Below are 22,769 nucleotides of genomic sequence, written 5' to 3'. Positions count from 1 at the left end.
TTACCCCATCCAGAATACTGAATTCTGGGCTACATGACTAAAGGGTAGAATGATTATGGGAAAGCAACAGATAGGAGTCTCAAAGGGCATTGAAGGGATCCATATCTGGGGCACCTGGGTGGCTCCATCTGTTAAGTGTCTGACTTCGGCTCAGGTCATGATCTCACAGTTGTGGGTTCAAGTCCCGCACTGAGCTCTGTGCTGACAGCTCAGAGCCTGAAGCCTGCTTCGGATTCTGTTTCTCCCTCTCCCTCTGCCCCTCTCCTGCTCATGCTTGCTCTCTCACTTAAAAAGAAACAAACATTAAAAAAATTACATTAAAAAAAAAAAGGGATCCAGATCTCACTGTGTTGCAAACTCTACTAAGAAGCCTACTCATGAACTGCTGCATGTACTTTGCCTGTAGGTCCTCCTCCCCCATGGGCACCCTCAGAATTCTGTAGGCTTCACCCCCCCTCCCACTCCTATCTTGTAGCAGAGAGCCCCAATCTGAGTGCAGACCAGGGAGAGACCACAAACATGAGCTTTAGTGCCACCTTTGGGAAAACAAAGAAGAAGCTGTCAGCAAGCACCCTGCGTGGTGTGCTGGCAGATCAAGAGAAGGCATCCAAGCTTCAGGATTCTGCCACAAGGAGGAGCAAGAAGAGCGGAGCAGGTACATCCATAGAATCTGAGAAAGCCTCAAAATCCCTAGCAGTGCTGACAGAAGTTATTTTTCTCCTGAACGTAAAGACTGGAGGAGGTGACTGCTACTTCAAATGTGAAGACAGCAATGCAAAACTTTAAGGAACATGAAAACATCAAGGATACACGATACCACAAAAAAAGCACAATAATCTACGAGAAACTGATCTCAAAGACATGGAAACATGCAATTTACTCAATAAAGAATTCAAAATAGCTGTTTTATCTATTTTTGATTTTTATTTATTTTTAATTTTTATTTCTTTTTGAGAGAGAGAGAGTATGAGTGGGGGAGGGACAGAGAGAGAGGGAGACAGAATCCAAAGCAGGCTCCAGGCTCTGAGCTGACAGCCCAGAGCTCAACACGGGACTCAAACTCACAAGCTGTGAGATCATGACCTGAGCCGAAGTCAGGCACTTAACAGATGGAGCCACCCAGGTGCCCCATTATTTATTTATTTTTAATATTTATTTATTTGGAGGGGAGGGAGAGAGGGAAGGAGAGAGACAGAGAGAGAGAGAACATGAGCAGGGGAGGGGCAGAGAAAGAGAGAGGGAGAGAGAATACCAAGCAGGCTCCATGCTCAGTGCAGAACCTGACATGGAGCTCAATCTCAAGACGGTGAGATCATGACCTGAGCCGAAATCAAGAGTCAAATGCTTAACTGAGCTACCCAGACACCCCTCAAAATAGTTGTTTTTAGGAATCTCAAAGAGCTATAAGAAAACACAGAAACATAATTTGATATCAGAAAAACATACATGAACAAAATGATAAATTTCAGAAAGAAACCATAAAAAAGAACCAAACAAATTCTGGAGAAGAATACAAAAAAATGAAATGAAAAATGCACTAAAGAGCACCAACTTAATAAATGACATAAATGACAAGCCTACATGTAACACAATACTTAATGGTAAAGGGTCAGTAACAAGGTGAAGGTGCCCACTCTCACCACTCCTATTCAACATGGTCCTGGAAGTCCTAACCAGAGCAATCAGGCAAGAAAATGAAATCAAAGGTATCATGGGGCACCTGGGTGGCTCAGTCAGTTAAGCATCCAACTTCGGTCAGGTCATGATCTTGCAGTTCGTGAGTTCAAGCCCTGCATCGGGCTCTGTGCTGACAGCTTGGAGCCTGGAGCCTGCCTCAGGTTCTGTGTCTCCCTCTCTCTCTGCCTCTCCCCCCTCATGTTCTGTCTCAAAAATAAAAATAAAACATTAAAAAAAAAAAAGAAATTAAAGGTATCCAAATAGAAAAGAAAGAAGTAAAACTGTCTTTGCAGATGATATGATCTTACATATAAAAAAACTCCCAAAGACTCCAACAAAAAACTGTTAGAAATAATCAATGAATTCAGTAATCAACATACAGAACTCAGCTACATCTATACAGTAACAACAAAGCAATTGTAACAATATGAAAGAAAACCCTATCCATAATATCATCAAAAACAATAAAATACTATGAAATAAATTCAACTGAGGATATGAAAGATCTGTATAGTGAATATTATACTTTGATGAAAGAAATGGAAGAAGACACAAATGGAAAGACATCCCATGTTCATGGATCAGAAGAATTAATATCGTTAAAGTGTCCATACTTCCCCAAACCATCTACAGATTCAATGAAATCCCTATTAAATTCCAACAGCTTTTTTTTCACAGAAATAGAAAAAGAAAAAAAACACTAAAATTTGTATGGAACCACAAAAGACCCCACATACCCAAAGCAATCCTGAGAAAGAACAAAGCTGGAGACATCACCTTTCCTGATTTCCAACTATAATACAAAGTTAGAATAATCAAAACAGCATGGTACTGGCATAAAAATAGACATATAGGCCAATTAGAATCAAGAATATAGAAATAATCCCATGTATACAAGGTCAATTAATATTTGACAAGGGAGTCAAAGGACAGTTTCTTCAACAAATGGTGTTAGGAAAATTGGATAATCACATGCAGAAGAATGAAATTGAACCCCTAGTATAACAGCCACTAAAATTAACTCACGATGGGTTAAAACTTACACATAAGACCTGAAACTATAAGTCTCCTCAAAGAAAACATAAGGAAAAAACTTGACATTAGTTTTGACAACGACTTTTTTGGATATGACCTCCAAAGCAAAAATAAATGAGACAAGAATAAAGTAAAAAGCTTCTACAAAAAAACAAAGGAAACAATAAACAAAGTGAAAAGGGGATCAGTAGAATAAGGGAGAAATTATTTGCAAAACATGTATCTGATATGGGGTTAATATCCAAAATACACAAAACTCATACAACTCAATATCAAAAAAATCAAACAATCTCTTGGGATGCCGGGGTGGCTCAGTAGGTTGAGTGTCCGACTTTGGCTTAGGTCATGATCTCATGGTTCATGAGTTCAAGCTCTGCATCGGGCCCGCCACTGTCAGGGTAGAGCCGGTTTGGAGCCTCTGTCCTCCCCTCTCTCTGTCCCTCTCCCACTCACACACTCTCTCTCTCAAAAGTAAAAATAAACATTTATATGTATATATATACACACACACACACACATATATAGAGTGTGTGTGTGTGTATATATATATACACACACACACACACACACTCTCTCTCTCTATATATATATATATCAGACAATGATTGGGGGACCTGAATAGACACTTTTCCAAAGAAAACCTACAAATAGCCAAAAGGTATATGAAAAGATATATGACATCACTCATCATAAGGGAAATGATGATTAACTCAAAACTACGAGGTTTATCTCACACCTGTTAGGATGGCTGTCATCAAAAAGACAACAGGTAAGAGATGATGAGGACGTGGAAAAAAGGCAACACTTGTGCACTGTTGGTGGTACAGCCACTATGCAAAAGAGCATGAAGCTTCCTTAAAAAATTAAAAATAGAACTGCCATATGACCCAGCATATATTTTTCTGGGCATATATCCAAAGGAAATGAAATCAGGATCTTGAAAAGATATTTGCACTTCCATGTTCACTGCAGCATTATTCACAGCAGCCAAGATATAGAAACAACCTATCTATGGATGAATAAATAAAGAAGATGTGGTACACACACACACACACACACACACACACACACACACACACACACAGTGTTATTCAGCCTCAGCCATGAGAAAAGGAAATCCTGCCATTTGCAACATGGGTGGACTCTGAGGGTATTATGCTAAGTGAAATAAATGAGACAGAGAAAAACAAATAACCTATAATCTCACTTATATGTGAAATCTTAAAAAGCCAACTCTCAGAAACAGAGTGGTGGCACCAGGGACTGGGGGCAATGGGGGAGATGTTGGTTAATGGGTACAAACTTCTAATTATAAAACAAGTAATTTCTAGAAATCTAATGTGCAGCAAGGTGATTATAGTTAAGAATACTATATTATATACTTGGAAGTTGCTAAGAGAGTAGGTCTTAATGTTCTCAACACAAAAAAGAAATAATTATGTGACGGAATGGAGATGTTAGCTGATCCTATGGTGGTAATAATTTTGTAATATACAAATATATCAAATTGACACTTTTGTATACTTTATTTTTTAAGGAATCCCTGTGCCCAGTGTGGGGACTGAACTCATGACCCTGAGGTCAAGAGTCACATGCTCTATAAATTGAGCCAGCCATTTGACCCATCATTGTAATTTAAAACAACACAGTATTATATGTAAATTATAGCTCAATAAAGCTGCAGAAAGAAAACTGTCAAATTTTTAAGATCCTAAAATTCAGGGAGTTGTTGGGAATTCCCCTTAATTGGGATAAAGACCAAACTAAGCTTGAACAAAGCACCTGGTTAAGAAGTAGGGTTGAAGAGAAAACAAAATGTAAAAAGCTGGTCCTAGTAACTTCACTAATCACACTGAAGGACAGGAGCATATAAGATGAATTCTTGCTAACACTGCCTCAGTCTCAGATTTCTCCTCAGGAAGATGGATCAATAAACTAGTAAATAAAGTTTAAAAACCAACATCACAGATTTGGCAAGAAAATTCTAACTGCTCAGAACTAAGAAAAAAATTATTAAAATTATTTCTGAGAGAACTCAGAAAAAAATTATTAAAATTAAAAAATATTTAAGAAAAAATTTAGTAAATGTGAAAATATAAATGTCTTAAAATTAGAAGTCCAGAACTTATATACATAAATCTCTATATTTAAAAGTTGATATTTTAAGCATAAATAATACAGGCAGCAAATGTTTAACAAGTTTAATGACGGAAACACGTTTAATGATGTTTAAAAACATACAGAATTAAAAATAAATACAGAAACAATCTCAATGAAAAATTTCAAGGAAATGAATAATTTCAAAGGTAATTTGGGAGGAAGGAGGAAAGATGGCAGAGTAAGATGGTCCTGAGCTCACCACTTTGTCACACAGACACACTGAGGTAACAGCTACATACATTTATGCAACTAACCGAAAGCAACCTGAAGACTGGTAGAGACTGGTAGAACAAGCCTTCCACAGCTAATCACATAGAGAGAGGGCCACTTTCAAAAGGATAAGAGAGGTGGAGATGTGGTTGAGAACCAAACCCCTGGTGTGACTAACCGCAAAATGGAGGGACGTCATAAACACAGAGAAGCGTTAGGATCAGACACCACACCAGACACACCAGGCACTGGAGACATGCACTGCGAACATGAGGCCTAGTAAGGCCTGTATTGAAAACCAGGAAGGCTTAACTCCGGGATCTTTAAAAATCAGTGGGATTAACTCTGGGAAAGCTGGAGGGCAACAGGAAACTGCCCTTAAAGAGCCAGCATACTAAATAAGTTGGTCTGAGAGAAAGCACAGAAACAGCAGTCTAAAAAGCACCTTGGGTATATGTGAAGAAGATTACTGACTAATCTTAGGAAGTGCTTGAGGGACAGGAACAAAAGTGCCGGTGGGAGCCATTTCTCTTCCCCTTTCCCAACCTAGATAAGCCAGAGGCTTGCAAAAGCCAACACTAACATTCTCCATCTACCTGCTAGCCCTGATGCCCCAACACAATGTTCCCCTACTGACCTTCTCCATCCAACTCATCTACCTCAGAAGGCATCCCTCCAAAGCAGCTCCTATTTCCCCATCCTCGCAGGCAGCTCTGAACAGACTGGTGCCACTCCAATGGACTCCTGCCCCCACATACCAGTGCACATCAGGTTCTGCAGCAGAGTCTCTTAGCCCTTTGTTCAGGGAGCAAACCTGCCCTTTAGTGCACCTGCAGCTGTAGAGAGGCTAATTGTAGGTAGACAGGCTAAAAGCTGGCCCCACTCACCAACAAGCCCATGCTGGTGGCAGCCAGGCCTCTCAACAAATCAGGGAGCAAACCCTGCCCACTGTGCCCACAACAAGCAAGGCAGGTCATTGCAACTGGCTTGGCTTAAGACAAATGCAGCAAGGGTACTACATAATGACAAAGGGATTAGTCCAATAGGAGGATATAACAATTTAAGTATCTATGCTCCCAATACAGGAGCACCTAAATACATAAAAGAAATTAATGGACATATTTGTAAACTTAATTCAATTCAATGTCAATACCTCAGTAGTTTTAATTATGGAAACAGAGTAATTCTAAAGTTTATATGAAAAAAATAAATAGCTACAAGTAGCTAAGGCGATGCCGAAGAAGAACAAAGATGGAGGATTCATTTGCATTATCAGATCAAGATTTATAATATATGGTAATTAAGATAGAGTGGGAGTGACATAAGGAAATCAAAACAATGGAAAAGGACATAAAAGTCAGAGATACATATATTAACATGAATAGGTCTGAAAACACAATGTGGAGTGAAAAAAAAGGAACTGCAGAACTGTAAGCCCATTATGTTCTCAGTTATTTAAAAATCTCAAACACAGAGCAACATATGTGGTGTTCACATATACAAATCTGTGTGATAAGAATATAAAACCATGAACTCTATGGGGGCGCCTGGGTGGCTCAGTCGGTTAAGTGTCCGACTTCAGCTCAGGTCATGATCTCGCGGTCCGTGGGTTCGAGCCCCACGTCGGGCTCTGTGCTGACAGCTCAGAGCCTGGAGCTTGTTTAGGATTCTGTGTGTCTCTCTCTCTCTCTCTCTGACCCTCCCCCGTTCATGCTCTGTCTCAAAAATAAATAAACGTTAAAAAAAAAATTAAAAAAACAAAAAAACCCCATGAACTCTATGGATATAGGGAACATTCATGAGAGTGCATCTGGGGACAAAGTATCTGTAATATTCTAATTATTCTGTTGAAAAAATCTTGAGGCCAAAAGGACAAAATACTAAAATATGCTAATTTGGGGAGCTGGGTATGTGGCTATTTATTCTACTTCTCCCTCCCTCTTCCTAGATTCTTTTTTAAGAGAGAGACAGCGTGCATGAGCAGGCTAAAGGGGCAGAGGGAGAGAGAATCTTAAGCAGGCTCCCTACTCAGTGCAGAGCCTGAGTGGGGCTCAATCCCATGACTCTGGGATAATGACCTGAACTGAAATCAAGAGCTGGACACTCAACTAACTGAGCCGCCCCATAGATTTTCAAATAATAAAGAAAGGAAGAAAAGAGAGAGACAGAGGAAGAAGCAGCTCTTTATTAGTTATACTATTTTGTGTTTTTCTAACTAACTGACTTGTATTGTATTCTTACCAATTCCTTTATTTTCTTATTTTGTTTCTAATTACCAGAACTGTGTATTTTGCTCTTTCATTCTTTTGTTTATTAACATACTGTTTTCAGCCTGTGCAATGCTTTACTTATTGAAATTTTTTTTAATGTTTTATTTTTGAGAGAGAGAAAACGTGCGCACATGCACATGCACGAGCAGGACAGGGGCAGAGAGAGCCCGAGACACAGAATCTGAAGCAGGCTCCAGGCTCTGAGCTGTCAGCACAGAACTCGATGCGGGGCTCGAACTCACAAGTGGTGAGATCTTGACCTGAGCCGAAGTCGGATGCTCAACGGACTGAACTATCCAGGCGCCCCATGCATTGTTTTATTTTTTAAGATGTTATGTAACATAAAGTTTTATGTCTCTGTTGATTTGAGTTGCTTATCCTAGTTTAAAAATTTCTATGTGAATGTTTTTCTTTTTGAATCTTTTATTATTTACTTCATATTTAATTGTATTGTAGAACTATCACATGTATAGTTTCTACGTTTGAAATTTATTAAATTTTATTCAGGCCTAATACATGGTCAGTTTTCAGGTTACTACATATCCAAATAAGGGATAGTAACTGTTTCCAGGCTATAAACTATCTTAATCTAGTAGCTCAATCAAATTTTTTTTTACCATTTTTTAAAAACTTTTTATTTTTTAGAGACAGAGTATGTGCGCGTGGGGTGGGGAGGGCAGAGAAAGAGGAGAGCAAGAACCTGAAGCAGGCTCTGCGCTGTCAGCACAGAGCCCAATCTGGGGCTTGAACCCACGAACTGTGAGATCATGACTTGAGTCAAAGTCAGATGCTCAAATGACTGAGCCACCCAGGTGCCCCAACTCTATCAAATTATTATTGGTAAATACATTCTTTTCTTGGTCTAGTTTATCTAGCATGAGCTAAGACAGATCAATGAAAGTTTCCTATGGATATGTATCTTCTTATTTTCAGTGTTCTTTATAGTAACTTTGCTGCAGGTTATTTGATAAAGAAGCAGTCCTAAGCCATTTATCTTTATTAGCTATTGCACTCATTTTATTTTTTTAGAGTTTATTTATTTTGAGAGAGAGAGGGACAGCATGTGCACGTGTGAGTGGGAGAGGGGCAGAGAGAGAGAGAGAGGAGGGAGAAAGAGAATCCCAAGCAGGCTCTGTACTATCAGCACAGAGCCAAATGTGGAGCTTGAACTCCTAAACCCTGAGGATCGTGACCTGAGCCAAAATCAAGAGTCAGAGACTTAACCAACTGAGCCACCCAGGACCCCTGGACAACCACTTTGGAAAACTGTTTGTCAGTATCAATAAAAGGTGACACATATATATATATGGTCTATAACTTAGCAATTCTAGTTTTGGTTTATATACAAAAGAATGTGTACATATATGCAACAAAAGACATCTACAAGACAATTCATAGCAATAGTATTTGTAATTGTCCTGAAATAAGAACTACCTAAATGGCAATCAATAACAGAATAGATAAATAAAATTATGGTTTATTTACATAACTGAATAATATACAGCAATCTGAAATTAACTGAACTACAACTACATGCAATAATTCAACATGAACCTGACAAACATAGTATTAGGCACAAGAAATCAGACACAAAGTATATAGATGAATAATAGAAATCATCTGTGGTGACAGTAGTTGAATAGTGGTTACCCTGGGGTGGGAGTAATGCCTTGGAAATGTGCAGAAGGAATCTCATGGTTTGTTAGATCTATTTCTTGATCTACTGCTTATGCAGGTTACACAGTGTGTTCACTGAAAATTAACTGAGTTTCAGGAAAAAACTAGATATACAGAGAAACTGCGAGATAGGGACACACCTTCAAAGAAAGGTACATGTCAGTATAGGAAAGCTTTGAGCTAAGGGTGAAAAGGCAGTGAAGTGAGATATGTTTAACAGCTAAGTGTGCAGGATAAATCTGAAAGAGAAAGATTCCAAAGGAAGTATAAAGAAAAAGATGAAGTTTTGAGGAAAAGGAATTATCCTTGAAGAGGAGGCAAACATCACTTATTCTAAGAGTAAAATAAAGAAGAAACAAGGAAACATGGATTCAATTCACTAAAACCATAAATACTCACAAAAACTATGTATACCAGGCATAGAATGTTCTAGGGGCTGGAGATATATCAGTAGCCAAATAAAAAATACTCTCTGTCCACATTTCAGTGGACTAAAATTATAAGAATTTACCAGAAATTATTAGACTGTGGCCCAATCTATAGCAAATACCCATTGAAAAATATAATTATGTAGGGTCATTTGAAAGACACACATCTTGTCTATTTCTTAGGATATTCTAGTATTCTTCTTTACTATTATGTATGATACATATAGAACAAATGGCACATATACTAATCTTAAGTGCATAACCTGATACATTTTTATACATTTATATATTTGTGTACTTAGGTCAAAATAAGAACATTTTCAGCACTCCAGAAGATTCTCTCATATCCCCTCCCAGTAAATATCATAGGGGTACCTACTATTCTGATTTCTATCACAAGGGATTAGTTTTCCCAGCTTTTAAACTTCATATAAATGGAACCATATCTTTGGTTTGTGAATTTACCTATATTGTTGTGACTAACCAGTATCTGCCATTTTTTTATTGTTGTGTGGTCTCCCTTTGCATGAAAGAGATAATTTATCATTTTTCCTGATACTCTTCATTTCCATTCTTTCCATTGCTGGCTATTTTAACGTACATTCTTTGTTTTCTCCTTCATCAAAACAGACCATCAAAATAGCTGGATTTTTCAACTACAAGAGGTCACACTATAATATATTCACTGACCTACAACAATAGGTGCCAATGACAAACATACTTCTAAGAAATGTTCATTTTAATTCTTATTTACAATGCAAATTATGTAATGAATTTCTGCTCTGGTTTGGTAATAATAATGAAATTGAAAGTTGAAGCCCAACTTTAATCTCTCTGAATGAATGTTGGTATTACCATTTTCACTCTTTCCTGGTCTTAAACTTCCAACTCTGTTTCCTCTGAAAATGCTTACGTATATACGATTTTCCAATTTACTGTATGGATTACTGTAATCCCCTTAAACTACACTGTAGAATAAAGGAGAGAATATGCTATTTAAAATTTACCTGGGACTCAGTCATTTCCTCTTCTGTCTGGTAATGGACAGGGCTTAAAAAGGCAGAGCTGGGAAAGAGAAGAAAAGCCATTAGACCAGGTGTGCTTTGTGGTTTCAGAAACCTGTACCCACAAGGTGGATTAAAGGTCAACCTGTAGCAAAATGATTCTTGGATCCATCAGAAAGGCCAAGAATATTCACACCAGAGGTGCTGAGAGGTATAAGGATGACTGGTAAGATCATGTATAGCTTAGGCATAAGGTGGATAAGAATACGATTTCACATGTGGGGGATGTCCCATGAATCTGTCAATAGCTCTGTATCAGAAAATAAATAGTTCACAGGAAGCAGGAAGACACACAGCTTCATGAACGCACATAACCAAGAAAATCAGAAAACTGACAAAACACCTAAGGTATTTTAATGTATTGAGACATTCCCAACTAAATGAGAATTTAAACAAAATGGTAATATAATTACATCCTTTCAAGGTAGGAGTAAGGAGAAGTTTGTGTGTCTGTGTGATATTTATTGGAGATATTGGTGGTGGTAAGAGAATTTCTTTTTTGCCATAGTAAAAAAAATATATAAGAAATCACACAAGAGCTGAAAGAGGTTTAAAAAAAGGTGAAAGTGTTTTTTTCTGGCAATAGGAATTAGGGATGGGAAAAAAAAAACAGTACAGTTTTCCTTCTTTTTATTTCAAGCCTAGTAGCACTATTTCATTTTTTTAAATAAAATTCATATTAGGGTGCCTGGGTGGCTCAGTCAGTCGAGTGGCCAATTCTTGATTTCAGCTCACGTCATGATCTCACGGTTTAAGAATTCAAGCCCTGCGTCAAGCTCTGCACTCACAGCACAGAGCCTGCTTAGGGTTCTCTCTCTCCTCTCTCTGCCCCTCCCCCGCTCATGCACATGCTCTCTCAAAATAAACAAACAAACAAACAAAAAAGAGAGGACAGAATAAGATGGTATCTCAGTAGTTTCCTAGCACCAACAGTACAAAATTCTGTAAAGAAAATTTGATACTTTGCTAAGCATAGAGAACCAGCATACTCCGAAAGGCCACATGTGGCAGATAACGTTACTAACAATAGCCATTGCCCTCATCTTATTCCTTGAAAAATAAACCTTAATTTTTTCACATGCCAATATACCTTCTCCCAAGGATGAATCATGATTGATCTAGGTCAATGAGGGTAATCCTACTTCCCTTTGCCAGTTACTCACTTTCCCAGCATCCCCTGCAGCTATGAGTTACAATGTGACAAAATATTGGCTAAGAGGAGAAGGGTTATGGAAAAATTTGTGATATATATATATTTTCCCCCCTGCACATATCTCTTGCACACAGCCCCTTTGGCCTGAGGGTGCATACCAGCACATTCTGTTGTCCGGACAGTTCTGGCTCTCATAGTGGATGTGGGTCTATGCGGGCATAGGTTAAAAAAGGAATTATCATATTAAGGGCATTTGCTTAAGGTGAACTGAAGTCGTCAACGAGCCAGAAAGAAGATGCCAATCAGGACTCCCCCCTACTCTCTTTCTTCTTTCTCTGAATCATCAAATTTCTCAAGTACAGGCAAGAAACGGAAAGTGGAGAGAAAACTCCAAAATTTCTTTGAGGCACCTTATGATGAATTTCATTGTAGAATTTCTAATAGCAGTATGTGAACTGGAAGGATGGTTCAACAAAAACGACTTATATATTGTTAAGGACTTACAAATGATGAAAAGAAATGAGAGCTCTTATTTAAAGAGGATTTCTTGGGGCGCCTGGGTGGCTCAGTCGGTTAAGCGTCCGACTTCAGCCAGGTCACGATCTCACGGTCCGTGAGTTCGAGCCCCGCGTCGGGCTCTGGACTGATGGCTCGGAGCCTGGAGCCTGCTTCCGATTCTGTGTCTCCCTCTCTCTCTGACCCTCCCCCGTTCATGCTCTGTCTCTGTCTCAAAAATAAATAAACGTTAAAAAAAATTTTTAAATAAATAAATAAATAAATAAATAAATAAATAAATAAATAAATAAAGAGGATTTCTTGGGGCGCCTGGGTGGCGCAGTCGGTTAAGCGTCCGACTTCAGCCAGGTCACGATCTCGCGGTCCGTGAGTTCGAGCCCCGCGTCAGGCTCCGGGCTGATGGCTCAGAGCCTAGAGCCTGTTTCCGATTCTGTGTCTCCCTCTCTCTCTGCCCCTCCCCTGTTCATGCTCTGTCTCTCTCTGTCCCAAAAATAAATAAACGTTAAAAAAAAAAAAAAAAAAGAGGATTTCTTCTCCATCACCTTCAATGAAGTTATGCCACATTTATATTACAGTACAGGTAAATATATTTGTCTCATTCTGCCTTGCATTTTGGGTTCTACTTCCATCCTCATTGATATCTATAAAAAAGATCGCTAGGAATTTGATTGGGATTGCATTTAACCTACAGATCAAAGAGACATGAAAACATGAGTCTTCGATCCACGAATGTAGTATGTTTCTGCACTTATTTTTTATTTCTTTCATCACAGTATTTTTTTTTTTCGTTTTCAGCATACAGTGTCTACACATATTCTGTGAGATTTATTTTTAAGTATCTTATTTTGGGGAGTGTTACTAAATTTTTTATTTCAAATTCCAACTGTTCATTGCTGGCTTGTAAAAATGATTTGACTTCATATACTGATTATGTATCTTGCAACCATGCTACATTCATTGAAGAGATCTAGGAGCTTTTCTGTAGATTCTTTGGGGTTTTTTTTCTTTTTTTAATTTTTTAGTTTCAAACTATATAAATACATATCTTTTTTTTTTAATGTTTATTTTTTTGAGAGAGAGACAGAGACAGAGCATGAGCGGGGGAGGGGCAGAGAGAGAGAGGGAGACACAGAATCCGAAGCGGGCTCCAGACTCTGAGCTGTCAGCACAGAGCCCAATGAAGGGCTCCAACTCATGAACCAAAGATCATGACCTGAGCTGAAGTTGGACGCTTAACCGACTGAGCCACCCAGGCGCCCCTTGGGGTTTTCTATCTAGATAATCACGTTGCCTGCAAATAGAAACAGCTGTATTTCTTCCTTTCTGATTTATAGGTCTTTGTTTTTCTCTTGCTTTATTGCACTGGCTAGGATTTGCAATACAAGGGTAAATAACGGTGGTGATAGAGGACATCTTCACTTTGTTGCTAATCTTAGAGGTAAAGCATTATCTCACCACTAAATATAATGCAAACTCCAGTATTCAGGTTTTTTTAGATGACCTTTATTAAAGAACATTCCCTTCTGCTCCTAATTTGCTGAGAATTATTTTTTCATGAATAAATGTTGAATTTTGTCATGCTTTTTCTGCATCTACTGAGATAATCATATGGTTCTTCTTTACTCTCTTTTGGTGAAGTACAGTCACTGATTTTCAAATAATGAACTTAAAATTCATCTTGTATTCCCAACATGAATCCATTTAGTCATGTTATATTATCCTTTTTATATTGCTAGATTCAATTTTTCAATTCAATGTTAAGGATTTTTGTATCTAAGTCCGTGAAAAATACTGGTCTGTGGTTTTCTTGTCATGTCTTTGTCTGGTTTTGATATCAGGGTAAGGCTGGTCTCATAAAATGAGTTGGAAAATGTTCTGCTTCTTCTACTTTCTGGGAGAGTTTATATAGAATTGTTATAGCTTCCTCCTTAGATGTTTGCTATTTCACTTGTGAAATTATTTGGGTGTATAGTTTCCTTTTTAGAAAGTTTTTTCGTTTACTGAGGTATAATTGACATATAACATTATATTGGTTTCAGGTGTACAATATAATGATTTGATATTTGGGTACACTGTGAAAGGATCACCAAAATAAGTCTAATTAATATACATCATCTTACATGGTTACAATTTTTTTTCTTGTGATGAAAACTTTTAAGATCTATTCCCTTAGCAACTGTCACATATGCAGTAGAGTATTGCAAACTATAGTCATTATGCTATACATTACATCCCAGGACTTGTAACTAGAAGTTTGTACCTTTTGACCACCTTCACCTATTTGTCTTATCCCCTACCCTACCCCCTGCTTCTGGCAACCCCCAATGTGTTTTCTTTACCTATGACCTTGGTATTTTGGGGAGGGGAGGCATTTTTAATTTTTTTTAGATTTCACATATAAATGCAATCATACAGTACTTGTCTTTCTCTGTCTGGCTTATTTCACTTAGCATAATGCCCTCGAGGTCCATCCATATTGTCACAAATGGCAAGATTTTATTCTTTCTTATGGCTGAATAATATCCCATTGGATATTATCTGGATCTACTTTACTCCGATATTCAGGATGTTCAAAAATCACCAAGCTGGCTAAACAGCAAAAATCCATACATAAGGATATCATACTCATGGAAAATCAAAAAAGAAAAAAATTTCAAAGAAGCCAGTAAAAAAGAAAACACCTTATGTATAACACGGCAAGAATAAGAATTACAACAGAATTCTCATCAGAAACCATACAAACAAAAAGACAGTGGAGTAAAATATTTAAAGTATTAAAAGAAAATCCTACCAACATAGAATTCTCTAACCTGGGAAATTATCCTTCAAAAGCAAAGAAAACTAATATTACACTGTGTGTCAACTAACTGGAATTTAAATTAAAACTTTAAAAAAAAAGTGGAGAAATAAAGACTTTCTCAAATGAACAGAAACTGAACTTTATCACCAGTAGACCTGCCTTGCAAAAAATGTTAAAAGTTCTTCAGGCAGAAGAAAAATGATATAGGTCAGAAACTTGGACCTACATAAAGAAAAGTAGCGTATCAGAGAAGGGATAATGAAGTTAAAGCAAAATCTTCTGGCTCTTTCATTCTTAATTTTTCTAAAAGAGAAATGTTTATTTAAAGAAATAATTATATTAGGTGATTATATGTATTAGGTGATTTTATAGCACATGCACAAGTAAAATGAATGACAGGAACGTCACAGGAATGAGAGGGAGGACTTCGGAATACAGTTGACCCTTGAACATCACAGGTTTGAACTATTTGGGTCTACTTATATGGGGATTTTTAAAAATAAATATAGTACAATACTGGGGCGCCTGGGTGGCCCAGTTGGTTAAGCATCCGACTTCAGCTCAGGTCATGATCTCGAGGTCCATGAGTATGAGCCCCGCGTCATGCTCTGTGCTGACAGCTCAGAGCCTGGAACCTGCGTCACATTCTGTGTCTCCCTCTCTCTCTGCCCCTCCTCTGCTGTGCTCTATCTCTGTCTCTCAAAAATAAACAAAACAACAAAAAAGTTTAAAAAATACAGTACAATACTGTAAATGTATTTTCTCTTCCTCATGATTTTAATAACTTTTCTCTAGCTTACTTTCCTGTAAGAATACAGTATATGATACATATAACTTAAAAAAAATACATGTTAATCAATAGTTTACACTATCAGTAAGGCTTCCAGTTAATAGCAGGCTATTAGTAATTAAGTTTTGGGGGAGTTAAAAGTTATAGGTGGACTTTGAACTTCACAGTGTTTGACACACCTAACTTCCATATTGTTCAAGGGTCAACAGCACTGTTATAAAGCTCCCTGCACTTTATCTGAAGCACTGTAGCATTTTTTGAGAGTGAACTCAGATTAGGTAAAAATATATATTGTAGGGGCACCTGGGTGGCTCAGTTGGTTAGGTGTCCAACTTCAGCTCAGGTCATGATCTCACAGTTCCTGAGTTCGAGCCCTGCATCGGACTCCATGCTGACAGGTCAGAGCCTAGAGCCTGCTTCAGATTCTGTGTCTGTCTGTCTGTCTCTCTCTCTCTGCCCCTCCCTTGCTTGTGCTCTGTCTCTCTCTCAAAAGTAAATGAACATTAAAAAATTAAACAAAAAAGAATGATAAAAATATATATAAACTCTAGAGTATACCAATTTTCTTTTTACAAGGATAAATGATACAGTAAAAGAGTGGACAAAATGGAAACATGCTCAGTGAAAGACAGAAGTCCAGAAGGGAAAAAAAGAAACAGAGCAAATGGAACAAGTAGAAAAGAGTTACAAAGATGACTGATATTAATTCAACTATATAAATAATCATATGGGGGCGCCTGGGTGGCTCAGCTGGTTAAGCGACCGACTTCGGCTCAGGTCATGATCTCACAGTTTGTGAGTTTGAGCCCTGTGTCGGGCTCTGTGCTGACAGCTCAGAGCCTGGAGCCTACTTCAGATTCTATGCCTCCCCCTCTCTCTACCCTCCCCTGCTAATGCTCTGTGTCTCTGTGTCTCACAACAAATAAAAACGTTAAAAAAAAATTAAAAATAAACAAACAAATAAATATATAAATAAATAATATTAAGTATAAATGGTCAAAATACAAAAATGGAAAAACAGGTTGTTACCAGTGGGTAAAAACACCAAGACCCAACTATATGTGCCTACAAGAAACACATGTTAAATATAAACATCAGATAGGTTAAAAGTAAAGGAATAGGAGTGACATCAGCAAAAATATAAGAGTAGGAAACTCTAGGGGTCCATGTCTGTTCAGAAACTGAAAAAACTAGCAAAACCTGTCAGGATCAGCCTGATAGTAACTCTGGAAGACAGTCAAGGATACAAACAAGTAAATGCTTAATCAGGAGAGAGGTGAATTAAACACAGTAGGAGATCTCTGTGGTATTGTAACTAACCTATTCACAATCACAAAAGCAAGAAAAACACTAAGGTACTAAGAATAATGCAAACAAAAGCTGTGTAAGAGCCATTTATTTGATTTACTGATGTTCATTAAAAGCGGTCTTAAATAAATATCATGCTTTAAAATAGAAGTGAGCATGGTAATGATGATACCTTTCCCAATATTATCTATAAAATTAACATAATTCCAGTAACCTTTCAAAAAACACTTTTCATTCAACTTGTCAAGTCAATCTTCAAATTTATTTAAGATGATCTGAGAAAAGTGAGATTAAAAAAAACCCTAAAATTTATCTAAGAGGGATGATATGAATATACACATATCAAGCATATTTACTCATATTAAAAAATGGAATAGAACCCAAAAAAACTAAAAAATTTTTTAAAGTTACTAATAGGAGTAGAGAGAAACAAGGTAATAGAGGCACAAATATAATATAAACAAGACTTCTTTACCTTATCTGACCACAATGCTATGAAACCAGAAATAAGTCACAAGAAAAACCACAAATGCAGGGAGGTTAAACAACATGCTACTAAACAATGAACAGGTCAACATGGGAAATCAAAGAAGAAATAAAGAAAAAAATACAAGGAAACAAATGAAAATGAAAACATGGCAGTTCAAAACCTATGGAATACAACAAAAGCAGTGCTAAGAGGAAAATGTATAGCTATACAAGCCTATCTTAAGAAGCTAGAAAACTCTAAAATAAACAACCCAATCACCTAAAGAAGCTAGGAAAACAAATGAAGCCTAAAGCCAGCAGAAAGAAGGAAATAATAAAATTACAGCATAAATAAATGATATAGAAACTCTACTCCTGAAACCAATATTGCACTGTATGTTAACTAAAGTTAAAAACAAAAATAAAAACCAGACAATAGAACAGATCAATGAAACTAGGAGCTGGTTGTTTGAAAAAAACTGTAAAATTATAAACCTCCAGCCAGACTTATCAAGAAAAAAGAGACAGGACCCAAATAAATAAAATCACAAATGAGAGAAGAGAAATAACTAACACCACAGAAATACAAACATGGATGAATAAATGAGCAAACAGAAGATACATTAATAAAACCAAAGTAAAAAGTGGGTAATTCTGAATTTTTAAAATTGGAAATAGCAATATGAACTCATGAAGTCCATTCTATTAAGAATATACTTCCTGCTACAACATTAATGAACACTGAAAACATGCCAACTGAAAGAAGCCAGTCACAAAAGATGATATGTTGTATGATTTCATTTATACCAAATGTCTGGAAAAGGCAAATTTATAGAGACAGAAAGCTGATTATGGTTGATTACACTGGGATGAAGAAGGGGAATAGGAGACTGATTGCTAATATGTATTTCTTTTAGGAGGGGCAAAAATGTTCTAAAATTACATTATGATGATGGGTATACCTGTGAATATAGTAAAAAAAAAACCAAACATTAAATCGTACACTTTAAATGGATAAAATATTATCAAGCTATTAAAAAATAAAAGAGTGTATTTCCTAGCTCTGTCCACCAAAAAGGAAAAAAAAAAGTCTAGAAACAATGACCCTGCCAATAACAATAAGCACTGTAACGGTGGTCTCAAAATATCATTTCCTAATAAAAGGAACCAGAGCACCGTAAAGAAATGCCTGATTCCATGCCTAAGGCAGGAAATATTCAAAATGATCTTGGAATAACCTTCATACCAGAAATGTAGGACACTATCAAAGACTTCCAGAGATGTGTTAAAAAAAAAAAAAACTTAAAAGACATCTTGAAAAGACAACCAAAGATGGGAAAATTTGAGCTTAACAGAGAAAATAAGCACAATGGTTTGAATTACATCAAATATGCTAAAATCTATGAGTACATAACAGTAAAAATAACAACTCATTGGGAAATGCTAAGGAACCAATTCAATAGCCTGAAAACCTATAAAGGGAAAGAATCAATTTATTCTGCTTTTCCTATAAAAACTTTCTTCAAGGTAACCAAAGGGTTGATGAGGGAAATTTTTTTCTTTACAATATTCCAGCCAGTAAATGAAGAAGGAATGCAGAACTCAAACACCATTTATACCAAATATCATTTTGTAACCCCTACTGAAATATAGCTGGTAATTTTCCATGTTTTCTTAAACTGATATAGTGGTAAAAAGAGGGACTGTTCTATTTTTGAAAACATTTGACAAGTAAAGGAAAAATATCCCATCTCTCTACCTTACTTCCTCTAATATTTCAACCCAACAGTCCTTCAACCCCATCAGGAACTTCGTTCATTCTACCAATTTTTCACTGTCCCTCACCTCCTTCCTATCCTCACTTTTCTACTTACCTGGCCTAAAATTCAGTCAATCAATATAATTAATTCCTGCCAACTTAGACACCCTTGCCTCACATTACTCCTAATTGGTTCATGAAACCAACACTCTGGTTAAATCCAACTCCATCTACCCCTCTATTTCACTGCTCTTCCATTTAAAGAAAAACTTAAAGAATTATCTATAACAGGTATCTCCAAACTTTTTTCTCTATTTCTCTCTTTAGCCCCATACTCTACTGAAACTCCTCTTCAGGGTCACCAATGACTTTCATGTTGCTAAAGTCAACATTCCTTTCTCAGTCCTCTTTTCACTTGGCCTATCAGCAGCACTGACACAGTTCTTGTTAACACACATTTTTCCTTTGGTTTCCAGGGTATCAAACTCACTTAGTTTCCCTCCAACCATTCTAGCTAGTCCCTTCCAGTCCTTTTTGCTTGTTCCTTCTCATTTCCCAGGCTTTGTTGGAGTGACCCAGATATAAGTCCTTTACCTCTATCTTTTTCTATCTATCCTACCCTTTAAGTGATCTCATTCAGTCTATTCACTTTATTTTTTATTTTTTTTTATTTAAAAAAAAAATTTTTTTTTTCAACGTTTATTTATTTTTGGGACAGAGAGAGACAGAGCATGAACGGGGGAGGGGCAGAGAGAGAGGGAGACACAGAATCAGAAACAGGCTCCAGGCTCTGAGCCATCAGCCCAGAGCCCGATGCGGGGCTCGAACTCACGGACCGCGAGATCGTGACCTGGCTGAAGTCAGAAGCTTAACCGACTGCGCCACCCAGGCGCCCCTATTCACTTTAAATATCTACATATTGATAATTCCCAAATTTATGTCTCTAGCCTAGATCTCACATAATTTTTAAAAAAAAAATGTTTATTTATTTTTTGAGAGAGAGTGTGCACGTGTGAGCACACAGATATGCATGAGAGCGGCAGTGGGGCAGAGAGAGACAGAGAGAAATCCCAAGCAGCCTCCGTGCTAACCTAACCACTGAGCCACCCAGGCACCCCTCAGATTCTTCTTTTGAACTTCAGACTTGTATATCCCACTGCCAACTTAATATCTCTACTTTAATGTCCAATGGGCATCTCATGCTTCATATACTATATTCCAAACTGAAATCTCACTATCTCCCTTTGCCCCAAGTCAGCTTTTCTACTTTCTTTCCTTTCTCAGTTAATGATAACTCTGTTCTTCAAGTGTGCCAGATTGAAAAATACTGTGTCCTCTTGTCACAGTTATACTCCACATCAGTTCCTTCAGCAAACCCCATCAGCTCTATCTTTAAATTATATCTAATACATGACTACTTCTCACCATTTTTATTACTCTGTTCCAGGTCACGGACATCTTTTCCCTAGATTATTGTAAAGGTTTCCTAAATGGTCTCTTCTGCCCTTGTCCCCCGACCCCCATCCTTTTTCATATAGTTCCTCATCAGAGCAGCCAAAGTGATACTCTTACATTGTAGGCAAGATAATGTCACTCCCATGATCAAAACTCTCCAACAGCTTCCCACCTCATTCACAGTAAAAGCCAAATCATAATATGGCCCATGTTATGAACTTGATCTACCCTTCTTCCCTCCACTTACCTTTTTTCTCTCATTTCCCACTAGTCTCCATCTCATTTGCTCTATTTCAGCCATACCAGCCTCTCTGCTGTTAACAGGCAGGTTCCCACCTCAGGACTTTTAGAACTGTTGTTCACTCTGCCTGGAATAACCTTCCCTCAATTACATGCATAAATAGCTCCTTTACTTCCTTCATATCTTTTGTTTTTTACATTTATTTTGAGAGAGAGAGAGAGCGCACACATGAGCAGGGGAAGGGCAGAGAGAGGGAAAGAGAGGATGCCAAGCAGGCTCTGCAATGCCAGCATGGAGCCTGACTTGGGGCTCGAAACCATGAACCATGAGATCATGACTTTAGCTGAAACTGAGTTGGATGCTTACCTGACTAAGACACCCCGGTGCTCCACTTCCATCATATCTTTATTACCTTTTCAGGATGCCTTCCCTAGCCACCCCATCTAAAACTCGAATTCCCTTCTCTCACTGTATATACCCTTCTGTTTTACTTTTTCTCCTAATATTTTTCACTACTGAATGTATGTTATACTTAACTCACTTACCTTATTATCTGGTCCACGACAATGTAAGTACCATGACAGGAGAGAGTTTCTCTTTTGTTCAGTGCTATATCCCAAGCATCTAGAATTATTCCTTTCACATAGACAGCATTCAATAAAGGGAGTGCTGATGGATAAATGAATTAGTACCTGAAGAATCTAGAAAATAAATTTGAAAAGAGAATACTGCTTCAGAAAAATATTTTAGAAAACACCTATTTCACAAAGATTTTTAAAATGTAACCAAACTGCAAATTAATGAAATTTTACATCTATGAGGTTAGCAAAGATTACTAATAGTGGATAACCATTGTTATCAAGGGTGTATGAATACAGCAATCTTATACTATGCCAATAATACTGTAAATTATTGGAACCTTACAGGAGAATAATTGGATAGCTCTAAGGAGCCTTTGATAACCACCTACATTTTGACCTATCAGTTCCCCTCCTAGAAGCCTACCCCTCCACCTCCTCCCCCAAATTAGTAAGTGCATTATAACATATGACAACTAGTTGTGATAAACACATTGTTCATAATGGCAAGAAATTGGAAAAAACAAATTACCCATCAACAGGGGTAAATGTATTAAACTGTAGAGCATGAAAAACTTTAAAATGACGACATACATTTGTAAATGTCTAAATGGAAAGATATTGTGTATTGTTAAATGACAAAGGCAGGTTACAGAACTGTATGTGTAGTGTGATACCAATTTCTTAGCTATTATGGACATATATAATAATATAGCAATGCATGAATGTATTCACAGATGAGTGAAAAGATGAGAAGTAAATTTCGACGGTGGCTGGCAGAATTATGAATGTTGTTTTCCATGACCTTTTCTGTATTTTGCGATTTGGGGCGGGGAGTCGGGGGCAAGGAGCATGAAGCTGGTACGCACACAAACAACGAGGCTGATACACAAAAATAAAATTTAACGTAAATAAATACCAAGTGTTGGGGCTATCGATATCTCACATAAAAACACATTTCCAATTACCATAACCAAAGAAATGAGGCACTGATACAAACAGTCGCACAAACCTACACACACAACCGTGCTCTACCTTTCATCCACCGAGTTTATCATTCACTCACGATCCCACAATCACGCACGTTCGCACCCACATTCATACTGAAACGTAAAAGGAAAAGCACACCCACAAAATCCGCTTACACACACGTTCTCACGGCCACACTCAGTCACAAATG

General features: G+C 37.5%; 1 protein-coding gene across 1 annotated transcript in view; it reads right to left on the bottom strand.

Moving 5' to 3' along the window:
* LOC106980266 (zinc finger protein 585A) overlaps positions 1-22,769 on the bottom strand; it is a 404,538-nt gene that overhangs the window by 381,458 nt on the left and 311 nt on the right. Inside the window, exons 2-3 of the mRNA XM_053210183.1 lie at positions 21,557-21,712; positions 10,465-10,522 (exon numbers count right to left, since the gene is read on the bottom strand). Coding sequence (XP_053066158.1) covers positions 10,465-10,479 — 15 coding nt within the window. The 5' untranslated portion in view covers positions 10,480-10,522; positions 21,557-21,712. The remainder of the gene's footprint in view (positions 1-10,464; positions 10,523-21,556; positions 21,713-22,769) is intronic.

Source organism: Acinonyx jubatus, chromosome E2 (assembly GCF_027475565.1).
Source record: "Acinonyx jubatus isolate Ajub_Pintada_27869175 chromosome E2, VMU_Ajub_asm_v1.0, whole genome shotgun sequence".
Taxonomy (NCBI): Eukaryota; Metazoa; Chordata; class Mammalia; order Carnivora; family Felidae; genus Acinonyx; species Acinonyx jubatus.
This window is presented reverse-complemented; position numbering and strand designations above follow the sequence as displayed.